This window comes from Balaenoptera physalus (genome assembly GCF_965194825.1).
Source record: "Balaenoptera physalus genome assembly, chromosome: 14".
Lineage (NCBI taxonomy): Eukaryota > Metazoa > Chordata > Mammalia > Artiodactyla > Balaenopteridae > Balaenoptera > Balaenoptera physalus.
The window spans coordinates 36,486,522-36,501,579 of record NC_138893.1 but is presented as its reverse complement, the minus strand read 5'-3'; the positions used below and the strand labels follow the sequence as shown (position 1 = coordinate 36,501,579).

Genomic DNA, 15,058 nt, shown 5'->3' with positions numbered 1-15,058 from the left:
CAAGATGAATGAACCACGTTTCTCATTTCCCCTTACTTTTCCCCTTTTTCAGGATCAGCCAGCAAAGCTAACTATACCTCTCCTGATGGTATCTCTGGTCAGCTGCGGGAAGTCATCACCTGGCAAGCTGAATTTAATGAAAGAAGTGATTTGTATACCCCATCCTGGATTAACAGCTAAACAAGTACCTTACATTATCTCAAACTACCTTTTCTTAAAAAACAAAAAACCTTCATCATCAATGAGTTTTTAGTGTATGTTCCTAAGGCTTATGACACCAAGGGAATAGGAATTAAATATAAAATGAGAAAAAAAAATTCAGGAAATTAGGGAAGTGGGACGAAAACAAGACCTCAAACGAAAGGGAACCAAATTTAGACCACCTTGGATCTCCAGCTCATCACAACAGTGACTCATGCTAGTGGCTGACAGAGAAGCCACGGGCGAGTGACTTTGCAGGCCTTGATAGTGCTGGAAGGATATTCTTTGGGGCAACTGAGATTTTTTAATTTACTAGTCTGTGCACTATGGCTGCAACAAGAGGAAGTGGCACTTTCATAGCAGCCCTTCTGTTAAGTAGGAACTGCAGGGCCTAGCAGATTGCCTGGCACGTAAGAGAGGTTTAGTGCGTGTTTATGGAATATGGAATGAAGGAATCCTAAGTGGCATCTTTACTACTCAGAGGTTTGTTAGTGTCTCATTGTTCTTCAGTGGCATGAATGAGTCAATATGCCTTTTTAAATCTTCATGAATTATTCTACCAATTAGGCATTCGGGAGAACTAAACGTTTGTGTCCTACCGTGGATGTTTACAGGAAAAGTACAGGAAGCTCCATCCCATCTGGTAGTATATTGACTGATATTTTATCTAAGCTAGTGACAATCATTTTTTTAAATCTCAAGGTAATTTCTTTATGATAAAGAATTCTTTTTTAGGGAGAATAGTCAATACCCACTTCTATCAATTTTGGAAGACTAGGATTTAAATCTGGCTCACCATCTGTCAGATCATGTTCAGATCCTGGCACCAGGATCTTTCCTTCAGTTAATATCTGCTATTTGGGTACCAGAGCATTTGGCATGCCATTCTTCATCTGTCTCCATATGCAGATCCCACCATCATCAGAATACATTTTTCTACTTTCTAAGTGACAGTGGATTTATACTAATTCAAACATTATCATGCAGAATCCCTTGATGACCTGTGACATGTATTGCAAGAAGGTTGGTCAGGAGACCATGAAAGAGAATGAAGTTAACTTGATCCAACCAACTGAACTAATCAGTTCTGAACAATGAAGAGAGGATAATGAGGAAGAAAAACCTCTCATTCATTTTCAACCAAATAAAAATTGAGGGCTGAAGATTAACATTTAATCTTCTGATTTTGTAGACCATATGTAATTCACTAACCAGAATGCATTATCAGGGACCCTACAGATTTTCTGAGTTAGAAATAGCCGTGTGTGGTATAAGTTTTTATGTTTAAAATTCTAGACTGCAGTTGTGGAAGATCATGTTTATTCTACTTACAGGGTGTGGACATGCTTCTGGAAATTCAGAAACACATTAACAAAACAATTGAAATGGTATGTAAAGAGAATCTATGGTATCTAATAACTGATGCTTATATACCTTCTAGTAACCAAATTATATAGTTCATTATGCAACAGAATCAATATTGTTGTTACAGATATGACACATTCCCTCATTGGCTATGGGTCCAGTTTCTAATGGAACTTAACAATCTTGTTTTGATTTCTGAGGCAGCTGGCCCTATGCTAAGATCATCCCTTTGGATTTGCAAAGAAAGAAAGGATCTGGCCCCTAGGATTAGTGAGAGGCAGTTTGGTATAATGGTTAAGGCACAGTCACTTGTGCCTGCTTAGAATCCTGGTGTTGGGCAAACAAGCACCCTTGGCTGAGCAGCCCTTGAGGGGGAAAGTCACAAAGGCAGTATGAGGGGCAGCTGTATGAGTCACCAGGTTGTTCCATCATATTCTAACTGGGGTAATGCACAATGATGTGGCAGGGCTGAGGGACCCAATCCTTGTCTTTTATTTTGGAATAATACTGCATTTATAGAGAAGTTGCAGAGATAGTGCAGAGAGTTCCCAAATACCCCTCACCCAGTTTCCCCCAAGGTTAACAGGATACATTACCATAGCGTATTTGTCAAAACTAAGAAATCAACATGCTACATTACTAATAACTAAACTCCAGACTTAATTTGAATTTCACTGGTTTTTCCACTCATGTCCTTCCTCTGTTCTAGGATCCGATCCAGGACCCAATATTTATTTAGTGTGAGGCTTTTAAGCTACATGATTAGGAAGCACTAGCTCCTTCCCCAGCAGGATGGGGGCCGAGATATAATCTCAGTGCGACATAAACGAACTTTGGCTCCAGTGCTATCTTGCCAGCACAGAATATGTGATGGGGGAGGGTGGCGGGGGCCCAAGCCCTACAGTTGATCAGAATTGCTTTAAGCACCAGCCTGGAGCCAGTTTCCGGGGTGCTTTTCAGGAGGACAACTGTTTTATGGGTGACCAGCCTGCAGAGACTCAGACTTGGACAAGTTAACCGTGACCTCGTTACGGTTTTGCTTTGCCCCTTACTAGCTGTGTGACCTTGCGCCAATTATATAACCTCTCTGCCTCAGCCTCGTCGTCTATAAAATGGGTGTGATACATTGTGAGGAGTAAACGAGCTGAATATATGCGATGTGCTCAGAGCAGGAGCGGACACAGCAGTGAACAATACACAGTGGTGGTGGTCATCAGAGCAGGTGGAAGAAGTCCAGCTTAGAATATTAGGGAATTCAGGATCTCTGAGCTCTCTGCAATCGTCCTGACTTCCAGATTTTTAATTATACAATTTTAAATATACAATTGATTTTTAATCATACAAGTAGCTCATGAATGTTCCTGTGAAAACTCAAACACTGGTAGAGCTAGTCCCCCGTCCCCCCCGTACTAACTCCGCCTCCCTGGACCCCACAGCCACTACTACCCTCAGTTCCAGTCCCATCTCTAGAGGGACTCTAGACCGCTGTTAAAAATTTAGTGTGGTCTTCTAGCCTTTCTTTTGTATTTAGACACACAGACACACAGACACCACACATACAAATATAGTGTTTTGTGTTTAAAATCATATAAAATTCTGCACAAATCACTCTACAGTTTGCTTTATTTCTTTGCCCTTTTTATTTGTGTTCATCTTTTACTGATATCTAGGAATTCTTTCTACAGTGAAGGCTTCAATCCTTTCTACGTGTTATACGTATTTTCCTCTATCATGTTGCCTGCCTTTTAACTGTATTTTATGCAGTCATAGGGATTTTTTTTCTTTTCAAATTTTGACATAGTAAAATGTATCAATATGTTCTATTAAGGCAGTGGTTCTTTTTTTTTTTTTAACATCTTTATTGGAGTATAATTGCTTTACAATGGTGTGTTAGTTTCTGCTTTATAACAAAGTGGATCAGTTATATATATACATATGTTCCCATATCTCTTCCCTCTTGCGTCTCCCTCCCTCCCACCCTCCCTATCCCACCCCTCTAGGTGATCACAAAGCACCTAGCTGATCTCCCTGTGCTATGCGGCTGCTTCCCACTAGCTCTCTCTTTTACATTTGGTAGTGTATATATGTCCATGCCACTCTCTCACCCTGTCACATCTTACCCCTCCCCCTCCCCATATCCTCAAGTCCATTCTCTAGTAGGTCTGTGTCTTTATTCCCGTCTTGCCACTAGGTTCTTCATGACCTTTTTTTTTTTTTCCTTAGATTCCATATATATGTGTTAGCATACTGTATTTGTTTTTCTCTTTCTGACTTACTTCACTCTGTATGACAGACTCTAACTCCATCCACCTCACTACAAATACCTCCATTTTGTTTCTTTTTATGGCTGAGTAATATTTCATTGTATATATGTGCCACATCTTCTTTATCCATTCATCCGATGATGGACAATTAGGTTGCTTCCATGTCCTGGCTATTGTAAATAGAGCTGCAATGAACATTTTGGTACATGACTCTTTTTGAATTATGGTTTTCTCAGGGTATATTCCCAGTAGTGGGATTGCTGGGTTGTATGGTAGTTCTATTTTTAGTATTTTAAGGAACCTCCATACTGTTCTCCATAGTGGCTGTATCAATTTACATTCCCACCAACAGTGCAAGAGTGTTCCCTTTTCTCCACACCCTCTCCAGCATTTATTGTTTCTAGATTTTTTGATGATGGCCATTCTGACCGGTGTGAGATGATATCTCATTGTAGTTTTGATTTGCATTTCTCTAATGATTAATTATGTTGAGCATTCTTTCATGTGTCTGTTGGCAATCTGTATATCTTCTTTGGAGAAATGTCTATTTAGGTCTTCTGCCCATTTTTGGATTGGGTTGTTTGTTTTTTTGTTATTGAGCTGCATGAGCTGCTTGTAAGTCTTGGAGATTAATCCTTTGTCAGTTGCTTCATTTGCAAATATTTTCTCACATTCTGAGGGTTGTCTTTTGGTCTTGTTTATGGTTTCCTTTGCTGTGCAAAAGCTTTTAAGTTTCATTAGGTCCCATTTGTTTATTTGTGTTTTTATTTCCATTTCTCTAGGAGTTGGGTCAAAAAGAATCTTGCTGTGATTTATGTCATAGAGTGTTCTGCCTATGTTTTCCTCTAAGCGTTTGATAGTGTCTGGCCTTACACTTAGGTCTTTAATCCATTTTGAGTTTATTTTTGTGTATGGTGTTAGGGAGTGTTCTAATTTCATACTTTTCCATGTACCTGTCCAGCACCATTTATTGAAGAGGCTATCTTTTCTCCACTGTATATGCTTGCCTCCTTTATCAAAGATAAGGTGACCATATGTGCGTGAGTTTATCTCTGGACTTTCTGTCCTGTTCCATTGATCTATGTTTCTTTTTTTGTGCCAGTACCAAACTGTCTTGATTACTGTAGCTTTGTAATATAGTCTGAAGTCAGGGAGCCTGATTCCTCCAGCTCCACTTTTCGTTCTCAAGATTGCTTTGGCTATTCGGGGTCTTTTGTGTTTCCGTATAAATTGTGAAATTTTTTGTTCTAGTTCTGTGAAAAATGCCATTGGTAGTTTGATAGGGATTACATTGAATCTGTAGATTGCTTTGGGTAGTAGAGTCATTTTCACAGTGTTGATTCTTCCAATCCAAGAACATGGTATATCTCTCCATCTATTTGTATCATCTTTAATTTCTTTCATCAGTGTCTTATAATTTTCTGCATACAGGTCTTTTGTCTCCTTAGGTAGGTTTATTCCTAGATATTTTATTCTTTTCGTTGCAATGGTAAACGGGAGTGTTTTCTTAATTTCACTTTCAGATTTTTCATCATTAGTGTATAGGAATGCAAAAGATTTCTGGGCATTAAATTTGTATCCTGCTACTTTACCAAATTCTTTGATTAGCTGAAGTAGTTTTCTGGTAGCATCTTTAGGATTCTCTATATATAGTATCATGTCATCAAGGCAGTGGTTCTTAATGGGGAGTGCTTTTGCCAAGGGATGATGCCCAGAGACGTTCTGGGTTGTCCCAACTTGGAGGGTGGGGCTCTCCTGGCATCTAGAAAGCTGAGATCAGGGATGCTGCTACACATTCCTACAATGTATGAGGCAGCCCTCCATAGCAAAGGATTATCCAGACAAAGTATCAAGAGTGCCAAGGCTGAAAAGCTCTGCTTTAAGGCTTTTGCTCTTGGCTCAGCTCTGGGCCCAGAGGGTTCAGCAGTCCCACATGCCCCTGAGGTATCAGCTTCTTCTGAGTCCCCTTGCCTGACTCTTCTACAAGAGCAAAGGATGTCCCCTTGCTCTGCACTCGACATCACACCCCCTTCCTCCCTGGTTGTTACCTGCATCGCACGTGTCTGCCTCACTAGACCATGGCTCCCAAGGCAGTGCCTATGTATGTCGTTCACCACTGTATCTCTCCTGCCTGGCACATCACTTTTCTTCCTATGTTATTTTTACCAGGGATAGAAACTTCAGCTGACTCCACAGTGAAAAGATGCAGGATAACTTCTGTATTTGCATATACTGGAGTGTGTGTGAACCATGTTGATTCTTGACAAACATGCCCCAGCTTATACAGCCAATGAATGCCGGGCATTAAAGTGCATCCTTTAACAGGTTAAATCCTTGTTACAGTATGCCATCAATAACCCAAACTGTGGAAGCTTGTCTTTGGTAATTATCTTTGCTTTTAATGTCAGATGACATTACACACACCAGATTCACCAGATTTAATGACCATGGGCTGCTTCCAAAAGTCAAACCCATCCTGCCAGAGAAGGTGTTTGTACTGTGAGAATATTTAAAACAATATGTTGGGCCTTTAAAAGCAAATGCCACAGTGTGGTTATTCCTTAAGGACAAGGAGGGGGCTTAACATCCTCTTGTAAAAAAAAGAGTTCCTGCACACAACAGGAGTCAGGACATGATAAGTGAATAATTACCTATATAAGTAGAAATGCATGAACATGTGTATCCATGCCTCATACATGTGATTGGAGGCAGAATGTAAGGATGAACTAAAGGGAACATGTGCCTATTTTGAGAAACAGTTTGAGGTTTATGAAATTAAAGAGTGGCTGGCATCATCCCTGTGTGTGTGTGTGTGTGTGTGTGTGTGTGTGTGTGTGAGACTTGCAGTGTGACTGGCTCAACCCCAGAGCAGTGGGCAGGCCAGAGGACCTGAAGCTCTGCTTGCTGCCACACACATGTCTGAAAACCACAAGTGATATGTCTTTATCTTCTGTCTCACAGTCCCCTCCTCCAAAACCAGAGACAAAAAAAGGTCATAATGGAGGCAAAAGAGGTCAAGTAAGTAAATGTGTTTGTTTACCATGCTTCTGTATGACAGTTCATTTCTATATTCCCTGCCCCTTTCCCTCTTCCATAGTCATTTTGCTCCAGAACTGGGCCTAACACAAATGGAAATCACACGGTGATGCTGCTTCAAGGGGACTAAACCAGGCAACCCCCAGAGCTGGAATATCATTCTGCCCCCGCCTCTCTGGCAACAGGCTGCCAGGCCATCATGCTTACAGTTGTCTGGCCAAGTGAAATCTCAGAGGGCTTGGAGAGGCTCTTATAACTAATAGGATTACATGGGAAACCCTCTAGGTGAAGTGCTGGGGAAGATGAATCTCTCTGAATACTAGCTCAAAGGCATATAGGATGTTTTGGCTTTTAATTTTAATACTACCAAAGAAAGAAAGAAAAGGCACAAAAAGATAGCAATTCCTTCATCTGGTCCCCCAAAAGCACTGAGGCACCATTTCAGATGGACCATTGCCAGAGCTCAGATTTTGCCAGGAGGGTCGGGCAAACAAGCCTGGTGAAAATGGGCTGCAGAGCCTCAGGAGACCAGCTGAACTTGATCAGTCCATCACTTTGGTGACTGTGGGCGCTCTGATAGATACACCTATTATATGCCTGACTTTCAGCAATATAGTTAGAACAACCAACAAGAACCCCGAAGATAATGCAAATGGATGAGGGTTGCTCACATGTGTGATATTTGCTCGGATAACCCTGCAATCACTACCTGGATGTCAGGGACTTCAGGGTCTGTTGAAGTCATCAGCAAGAAGGACTAGGAAAGGAAGGAGAGGACTTGGTGGAGATAAAAAATTAAGTTCCTCCTTAAACTTGGGAGAGAGAAGAGAAATGTATGAACAGATACAGCAGTAAGTAAAATCCTTGACAGGTGTGTATACTAGAATTGGACCTTCCAAGAGAGGCAGGGGCTGGTGAACAAGTAGCAAATCTCAGCTCTGTTCCCTTCATTCCAGCAGGTTGTCTGATGTATTCTGAGAAACTTAGACCAAGATCAGCCCTTCCTGAGATCAGCTTTACTAGTCCCCCCGCCCCCCCCCCACCATTAGAAACAGGATAGATGGTAGATTCTAGAGAGGCAGCCACACCAGAATTGGAGGCATGGACTCTAGCTCAACCACCTGGATTAAAATCTGTTCCAAGTTACTCAACTGTCTCTTAAATAGGGATCATAATGGTACCTGCTTCACGGGATTGATGTAAGGAGTAAATGTATTTACTTTATGTAAAGTGTTTAGAATGGTACCTGGCATTTAGTAAGCACCAAATAAGTGATGCCTTCATAGTTTTGAAGACTCCGTAATGAAACTCCTTAACTGACACACAAAAATTTCCCCAACTATTCCTTTGCCAAATAAAAGGTTCCTCTCACTGACATTAAAAATGTTGGATGGTTCTTATAATTAACTAGTACTATCATCAGTAAAAATGGGATATTTATACCTACTTTCATGTTTGCTCTTGAGACTGGTACACACACACACCCCTTAGTGATACTGCTTCAACTTAGGTTAAAATTGCATAGTGACAATTTATGATGAAGGCACATCAAGGCTGACCTTGCAATCGAAGCATATGGCTGCCTTTCCCCTGAGGTCGTTTGGGTCCTCAAGTCTTCTTCCACTGCAATGCAACCTCAGTGCTGCATCCTTTTAGCTGAAGTCTTCAATCCCTTTTAAAATAAAACCTTTCCTGAAGGAGAGTTAAATTTTTAAGTTTTAACAGTTATAGTCTTCTAAAGGAAAATGGAACATAGGAAAGAGCAGGTTTGGAGGAAGAAGGCCGTTAGGGACAGGCAGGACAGACATTTACAGGGACAGCCTGTAGAGTCACCAACCTGGTGGTTATGGCTCAGGTGAGCCCGTGTACAATGATAGAGCCAATAAAGAGATAATAACATGGGCAACTAAAGAGAGCAAAGTGTGTTCCTAGGTCAAACTTGAAAACCATGGGAGTAAGAAAATTATTCCCAGATACTGCAGGACAATCATCTGCCCGAAAATATGCAGAGATGAGTGGGAACTAGGGGCAGGATTAATCGAGAATCAGAGGACCTCATGTTTGGAGAGCTGTGTCTGGTTACAAACTGCCAACCACTGGAAGCCCCAAGAACCTTAATGTGCTATATTTACGTGCATGATTTTCTTGATCCTGAAGCAGCAGATCACTGGCAAGATGTCCCATCTTGGCTGTTTAACCATTAATTATGACACCATAGAGCAGCCACTGCTCCTAATACAAGGAATCTGTGCGAACCTGGGGCTAGAAATGGGAACGAATCTCCATCTAGCCATCAACTGTGCTGCACATGAACTGATGGACTATGTAAGTTTCCACTCCAGAACATTTACTTTTTGTTGTGGTCTCCTTGTTTTTAAATTAGAACTCAAAAGAAGAGCTTATCTGTACGTATTTCCAAAGAAATCCTATTTTTTAAGTTAGTATCATGGGAGGGGTCCAAATATACTGGAGTTGAGAAAGGCAAGTTAGCTAATGACCAGACAATAACATAACCATATAACTTTAAAAATTAACAGAAATGTCACAATAATTATATATAGAAATTCTGTAATAAAAATGACTAAAATGGATTGCTTACATTGAAATCATGAGAACTACTGAAAAATAATTTAACAAACTGGCATGTTCTGCGGAGTACATTCATTTGGTTGGTGAATGCTGAATTGGTCAAGCATAAAAAGTGGGTCAGTTGTAACTATGACTTGATAAGCCCTTCGAGACATGTGGTTCTTCGAGTTTCTGCTGGTGATTCACTTTTTTTTTTTGAATTTTATTTTTATTTTTATACAACAGGTTCTTATCAGTTACCTATTTTGTACATGTTAGTGTATACATGTCAATCCCAATCTCCTAATTCATCACACCACCCCCACCCCCGCCACTTTCCCCCCTTGGTGTCCATACGTTTGTTCTCTACATCTGTGTCTCTATTTCTGCCTTGCAAACTGGTTCATCTGTACCATTTTTCTAGATTCGACATATATGTGTTAATATACGATATTTGTTTTTCTCTTTCTGACTTACTTCATTCTGTATGACAGTCTCTAGCTCCATCCACGTCTCTACAAATGACCCAATTTCATTGCTTTTTATGGCTGAGTAATATTCCATTGTATGTATGTACCACATCTTCTTTATCCATTCCTCTGTCGATGGGCATTTAGGTTGCTTCCATGACCTGGCTATTGTAAATAGTGCTGCAGTGAACATTGGGGTGCATGTGTCTTTTTGAATTATGGTTTTCTCTGGATATATGCCCAGTAGTGAGATTGCTGGGTCATATGGTAATTCTATTTTTAGTTTTTTAAGGAACCTCCATACTGTTCTCCATAGTGGCTGTGTCAATTTACATTCCCACCAACAGTGCAAGAGGGTTCCCTTTTCTCCACACCCTCTCCAGCATTTGTTGTTTAGATTTTCTGATGACGCCCATTCTAACTGGTGTGAGGTGATACCTCATTGTAGTTTTGATTTACATTTCTCTAATAATTAGTGATGTTGAGCAGCTTTTCATGTGCTTCTTGGCCATCTGTAGGTCTTCTTTGGAGAAATGTCTATTTAGGTCTTCTGCCCATTTTTGGATTGGATTGTTTGTTTTTTTAATATTGAGCTGCATGAGGTGTTTATATATTTTGGAGATTAATTCTTTGTCTGTTGATTTGTTTGCAAACATTTTTTCCCATTCTGAGTGTTGTCTTTTCGTCATGTCTGTAGTTGCCTTTGCTTTGCAAAAGTTTTTAAGTTGCATTAGGTTCCATTTGTTTATTTTTGTTTTTATTTCCACTACTCTAGGAGGTGGATCAAAGAAGATCTTGCTGTGATTTATGTCAAAGAGTGTTCTTCCTATGTTTTCCTCTAAGAGTTTTATAGTGTCCAGTCTTACATTTAAGTCTCTAATCCATTTTGAGTTATTTTTGCTAATGGTGTTAGGGAGTGTTCTAATTTAATTCATTTACATGTAGCTGTCCAGTTTCCCCAGCACCACTTATTGAAGAGACTGTCTTTTCTCCATTGTATATCCTTGCCTCCTTTGTCATAGATTAGTTGACCATAGGTGTGTGGGTTTATCTCTGGGCTTTCTATCCTGTTCCATTGATCTCTATTTCTGTTTTTGTGCCAGTACCATGCTGTCTTGATTACTGTAGCTTTGTAGTATAGTCTGAAGTCAGGGAGTCTGATTCCTCCAGCTCCGTTTTTTTCCCCTCAAGACCACTTTGGCTATTCAGGCTCTTTTGTGTCTCCATACAGATTTTAAGATTTTTTTGTTCTAGTTTTGTAAAAAAATGACATTAGTAATTTGATAGGGTTTGCACTGAATCTGTAGATTGCTTTGGGTAGTATAGTCATTTTCACAATATTGATTCTTCCAATCCAAGAACATGGTATATCTCTCCATCTGTTTGTATCATCTTTAATTTCTTTCATCAGTGTCTTATAGTTTTCTGCATACAGGTCTTTTGTCTCCCTAGGTAGTTTTATTCCTAGGTATTTTATTATTTTTGTTGCAATGGTGAATGGGAGTGTTTCCTTAATTTCTCTTTCTGATTTTTGTTGTTAGTGTATAGGAATGCAAGAGATTTCTGTGCATTAATTTTGTATCCTGCAACTTTACCAAATTCATTGATTAGCTCTAGTAGTTTTCTGGTGGCCTCTTTACGATTCTCTATGTATAGTATCATGTCATCTGCAAACAGTGACAGTTTTACTTCTTCTTCTCCAATCTGTATTCCTTTTATTTCTTTTTCTTCTCTGATTGCCATGGCTAGGACTTCCAAAGCTATGTTGAATAATAGTGGCTAGAGTGGACATCCTTGTCTTGTTCCTGATCTTAGAGGAAATGCTTTCAGTTTTTCACCATTGAGAATGATGTTTGCTGTGGGTTTGTCATATATGGCCTTTATTATATTGAGGTAGGTTCCCTCTATGCCCACTTTCTGGAGAGTTTTTATCATAAATGGGTGTTGAATTTTGTCAAAAGCTTTTTCTGCATCTATTGAGATGATCATATGGTTTTTATTCTTCAGTTTGTTGATATGGTGTATCACATTGATTGATTTGTGTATATTGAAGAATCCTTGCATCCCTGGGATAAATCCCACTTGATCATGGTGTATGATCCTTTTAATGTGTTGTTGGATTCTGTTTGCTAGTATTTTGTTGAGGATTTTTGCATCTATATTCATGAGTGATATTGGTCTGTAATTTTCTTTTTTTGTAGTATCTCTGTCTGGTTTTGGTATCGGGGTGATGGTGGCCTCATAAATCAGTTTGGGAGTGTTCCTTCCTCTGCAATTTTTTGGAAGAGTTTGAGAAGGATGGGTGTTAGCTCTTCTCTAAATGTTTGATAGAATTCACCTGTGAAGCCATCTGGTCCTGGAGTTTTGTTTGTTGGAAGATTTTTAATCACAGTTTCAATTTCATTACTTGTGATTGGTCTGTTCATATTTTGTATTTCTTCCTGGTTCAGTCTTGGAAGGTTATACCTTTCGAAGAATTCATCCATTTTTTCCACGTTGTCCATTTTATTGGCATAGAGTTGCTTGTAGTAGTCTCTTAGGATGCTTTGTATTTCTGTGGTGTCTGTTGTAACTTCTCCTTTTTCACTTCTAATTTTATTGATTTGAGTCCGCTCCCTCTTTTTTCTTGATGAGTCTGGCTAATGGTTTGTCAATTTTGTTTATCTTCTCAAAGAACCAGCTTTTAGTTTTATTGATCTTTGCTATTGTTTTCTTTGTTTCTATTTCATTACTTCTGCTCTGATCTTTATGATTTCTTTCCTTCTGCTAACTTTGGGTTTTGTTTGTTCTTCTTTCTCTAGTTCCTTTAGGTGTAAGGTTAGATTGTTTATTTTAGATTTTTCTTGTTTCTTGAGGTAGGCTTGTATAGCTATAAACTTCCCTCTTAGAACTGCTTTTGCTGCATCCCATAGGTTTTGGGTCATCGTGTTTTCATTGTCATTTGTCTCTAGGTATTTTTTGATTTCCTCTTTGATTTCTTCACTGATCTCTTTGTTATTTAGTAACGTACTGTTTAGCCTCCATGTGTTTGTGTTTTTTACATTTTTTCCCTGCAATTGATTTCTAATCTCATAGCATTGTGGTCAGAAAAGATGCTTGATATGATTTTAGTTTTCTTAAATTTACTGATGCTTGTGACCCAAGATGTGATCTATCCTGGAGAATGTTCTGTGTGCACTTGAGAAGAAAGTGTTATCTGCTTTTTTTGGATTGACTGTCCTAAAAATATCAATGAAATCTATCTGGTCTGTTTTGTCATTTAAAGCTTCTGTTTCCTTATTTATTTTCTGTTTGGATGAGCTGTCCATTGGTGTAAGTGAGGTGTTAAAGTCCCCCACAATTATTGTGTTTCTGTCGATTTCCTCTTTTATATCTGTTAGCAGTTGCCTTATGTACTGAGGTGCTCCTTTGTTGGGTGCATGTATATTTATAATTGTTATATCTTCTTCTTGGATTGATCCCTTGATCATTATGTAGTGTCCTTCCTTGTCTCTTGTAACATTCTTTATTTTAAAGTCTATTTTATCTGATATGAGTATTGCTGCTCCAGCTTTCTTTTGATTTCCATTTGCATGGAATATCTTTTTCCATCCCCTCACTTTCTGTCTGTATGTGTCCCTAGGTCTGAAGTGGGTCTCTTGTAGACAGCATATATATGGGTCTTGTTTTTGTATCCATTCTGTGAGCCTGTGTCTTTTGGTTGGAGCATTTAATCCATTCACATTTAAGGTAATTATCGATATGTATGTTCCTGTGACCATTTTCTTAATTGTTTTGGGTTTGTTTTTGTAGGTCCTTTTCTTCTCTTGTGTTTCCCACTTAGAGAAGTTCCTTTAGCATTTAGTGTAGAGCTGGTTTGGTGGTGCTGAAGTCTCTTAGCTTTTGCTTGTCTGTAAAGCTTTTGATTTCTCCATTGAATCTGAATAAGATCCTTGCTGGGTAGAGTAATCTTGGTTGTAGGTTCTTCCCTTTCATCACTTTAAATATGTCATGCCACTCCCTTCTGGCTTGTAGAGTTTCTGCTGAGAAATCAGCTGTTAACCTTATGGGAGTTCCCTTGTATGTTATTTGTCATTTTTCTCTTGTTGCTTTCAATAATTTTTCTTTGTCTTTAATTTTTGCCAATTTGATTACTATGTTTCTCAGCATGTTTCTCCTTGGGTTTATCCTGCCTGGGACTCTCTGTGCTTCCTGGACTTGGGTGGCTATTTCCTTTCCCATGTTAGGGAAGTTTTCAACTATAATCTCTTCAAATATTTTCTTGGGTCCTTTCTCTCTCTCCTCCTTCTGGGACCCCTATAATGCAAATGTTGTTGCGTTTAATGTTGTCCCAGAGGTCTCTCAGGCTGTCTTCATTTCTTTTCATTCTTTTTTCTTTATTCTGTTCCGCAGCAGTAAATTCCACCATTCTGTCTTCCAGGTCACTTATCCATTCTTCTGCCTCAGTTATTCTGCTATTGATTCCTTCTAGTGTATTTTTCATTTCAGTTATTGTATTGTTCATCTCTGTTTGTTCTTTAATTCTTCTAGGTCTTTGTTAAACATTTCCTGCATCCTCTTGATCTTTGCCTCCATTCTTTTTCCGAGGTCCTGGATCATCTTCACTATCATTATTCTGAATTCTTTTTCTGGAAGGTTGCCTATCTCCACTTCATTTAGTTGTGTTTCTGGGGTTTTATCTTGTTCCTTCATCTGGTACATAGCCCTCTGCCTTTTCATCTTGTCTATCTTTCTGTGAATGTGGTTTTTGTTCTACAGGCTGCAGGATTGTAGTTCTTCTTGCTTCTGCTGTCTGCCCTCTCTCACTTTTTAAATATAAAAGTATTTCCAAGTTACTGAAGTTTTTGGAGAATAATTAATAATACTAATTAACATCAAATTCAGGGCACATGACCAAATACAATTCCACTTTAATTTGTGATTCTTTTAACTTCAAAGGAAATCTTGAATAGTATATAAGAAACCTAAGTTTCAGCTGACTTCTAAAAGTTACTTTCCTAAAGAAACTAAGCACATAAAGGAATATTTAATGTAATTTCGTATTCTTCACATAATGATTGGTTCCTAGGCATACCAGTAAGAAAAATAATTGCATGTTTTCATCAGCAACGTATACCAAGAATTATGAAAATACTGACTGCTAGTGTTAACTAG

At 39.0% G+C, this 15,058-nt stretch overlaps 1 protein-coding gene across 11 annotated transcripts in view; it reads left to right on the top strand.

Annotated features, from left to right (window-relative positions):
- Positions 1-15,058, top strand: part of ENO4 (enolase 4) — a 48,385-nt gene that overhangs the window by 9,861 nt on the left and 23,466 nt on the right. For 6 of the 11 annotated variants that reach the window (XR_014253043.1, XR_014253044.1, XR_014253045.1 and 3 more), the window contains exons 6-9: positions 53-184; positions 1,536-1,589; positions 6,792-6,848; positions 9,024-9,191. Coding sequence is in view for 8 of the 11 variants with exons in the window: in XM_082423427.1 (XP_082279553.1) it covers positions 53-184; positions 1,536-1,589; positions 6,792-6,848; positions 9,024-9,191 (411 nt within the window). In the remaining 3 variants the exon portion in view is untranslated. The remainder of the gene's footprint in view (positions 1-52; positions 185-1,535; positions 1,590-6,791; positions 6,849-9,023; positions 9,192-15,058) is intronic. The other 5 variants (XM_082423421.1, XM_082423425.1, XM_082423422.1 and 2 more) reach the window with 3 other exon arrangements.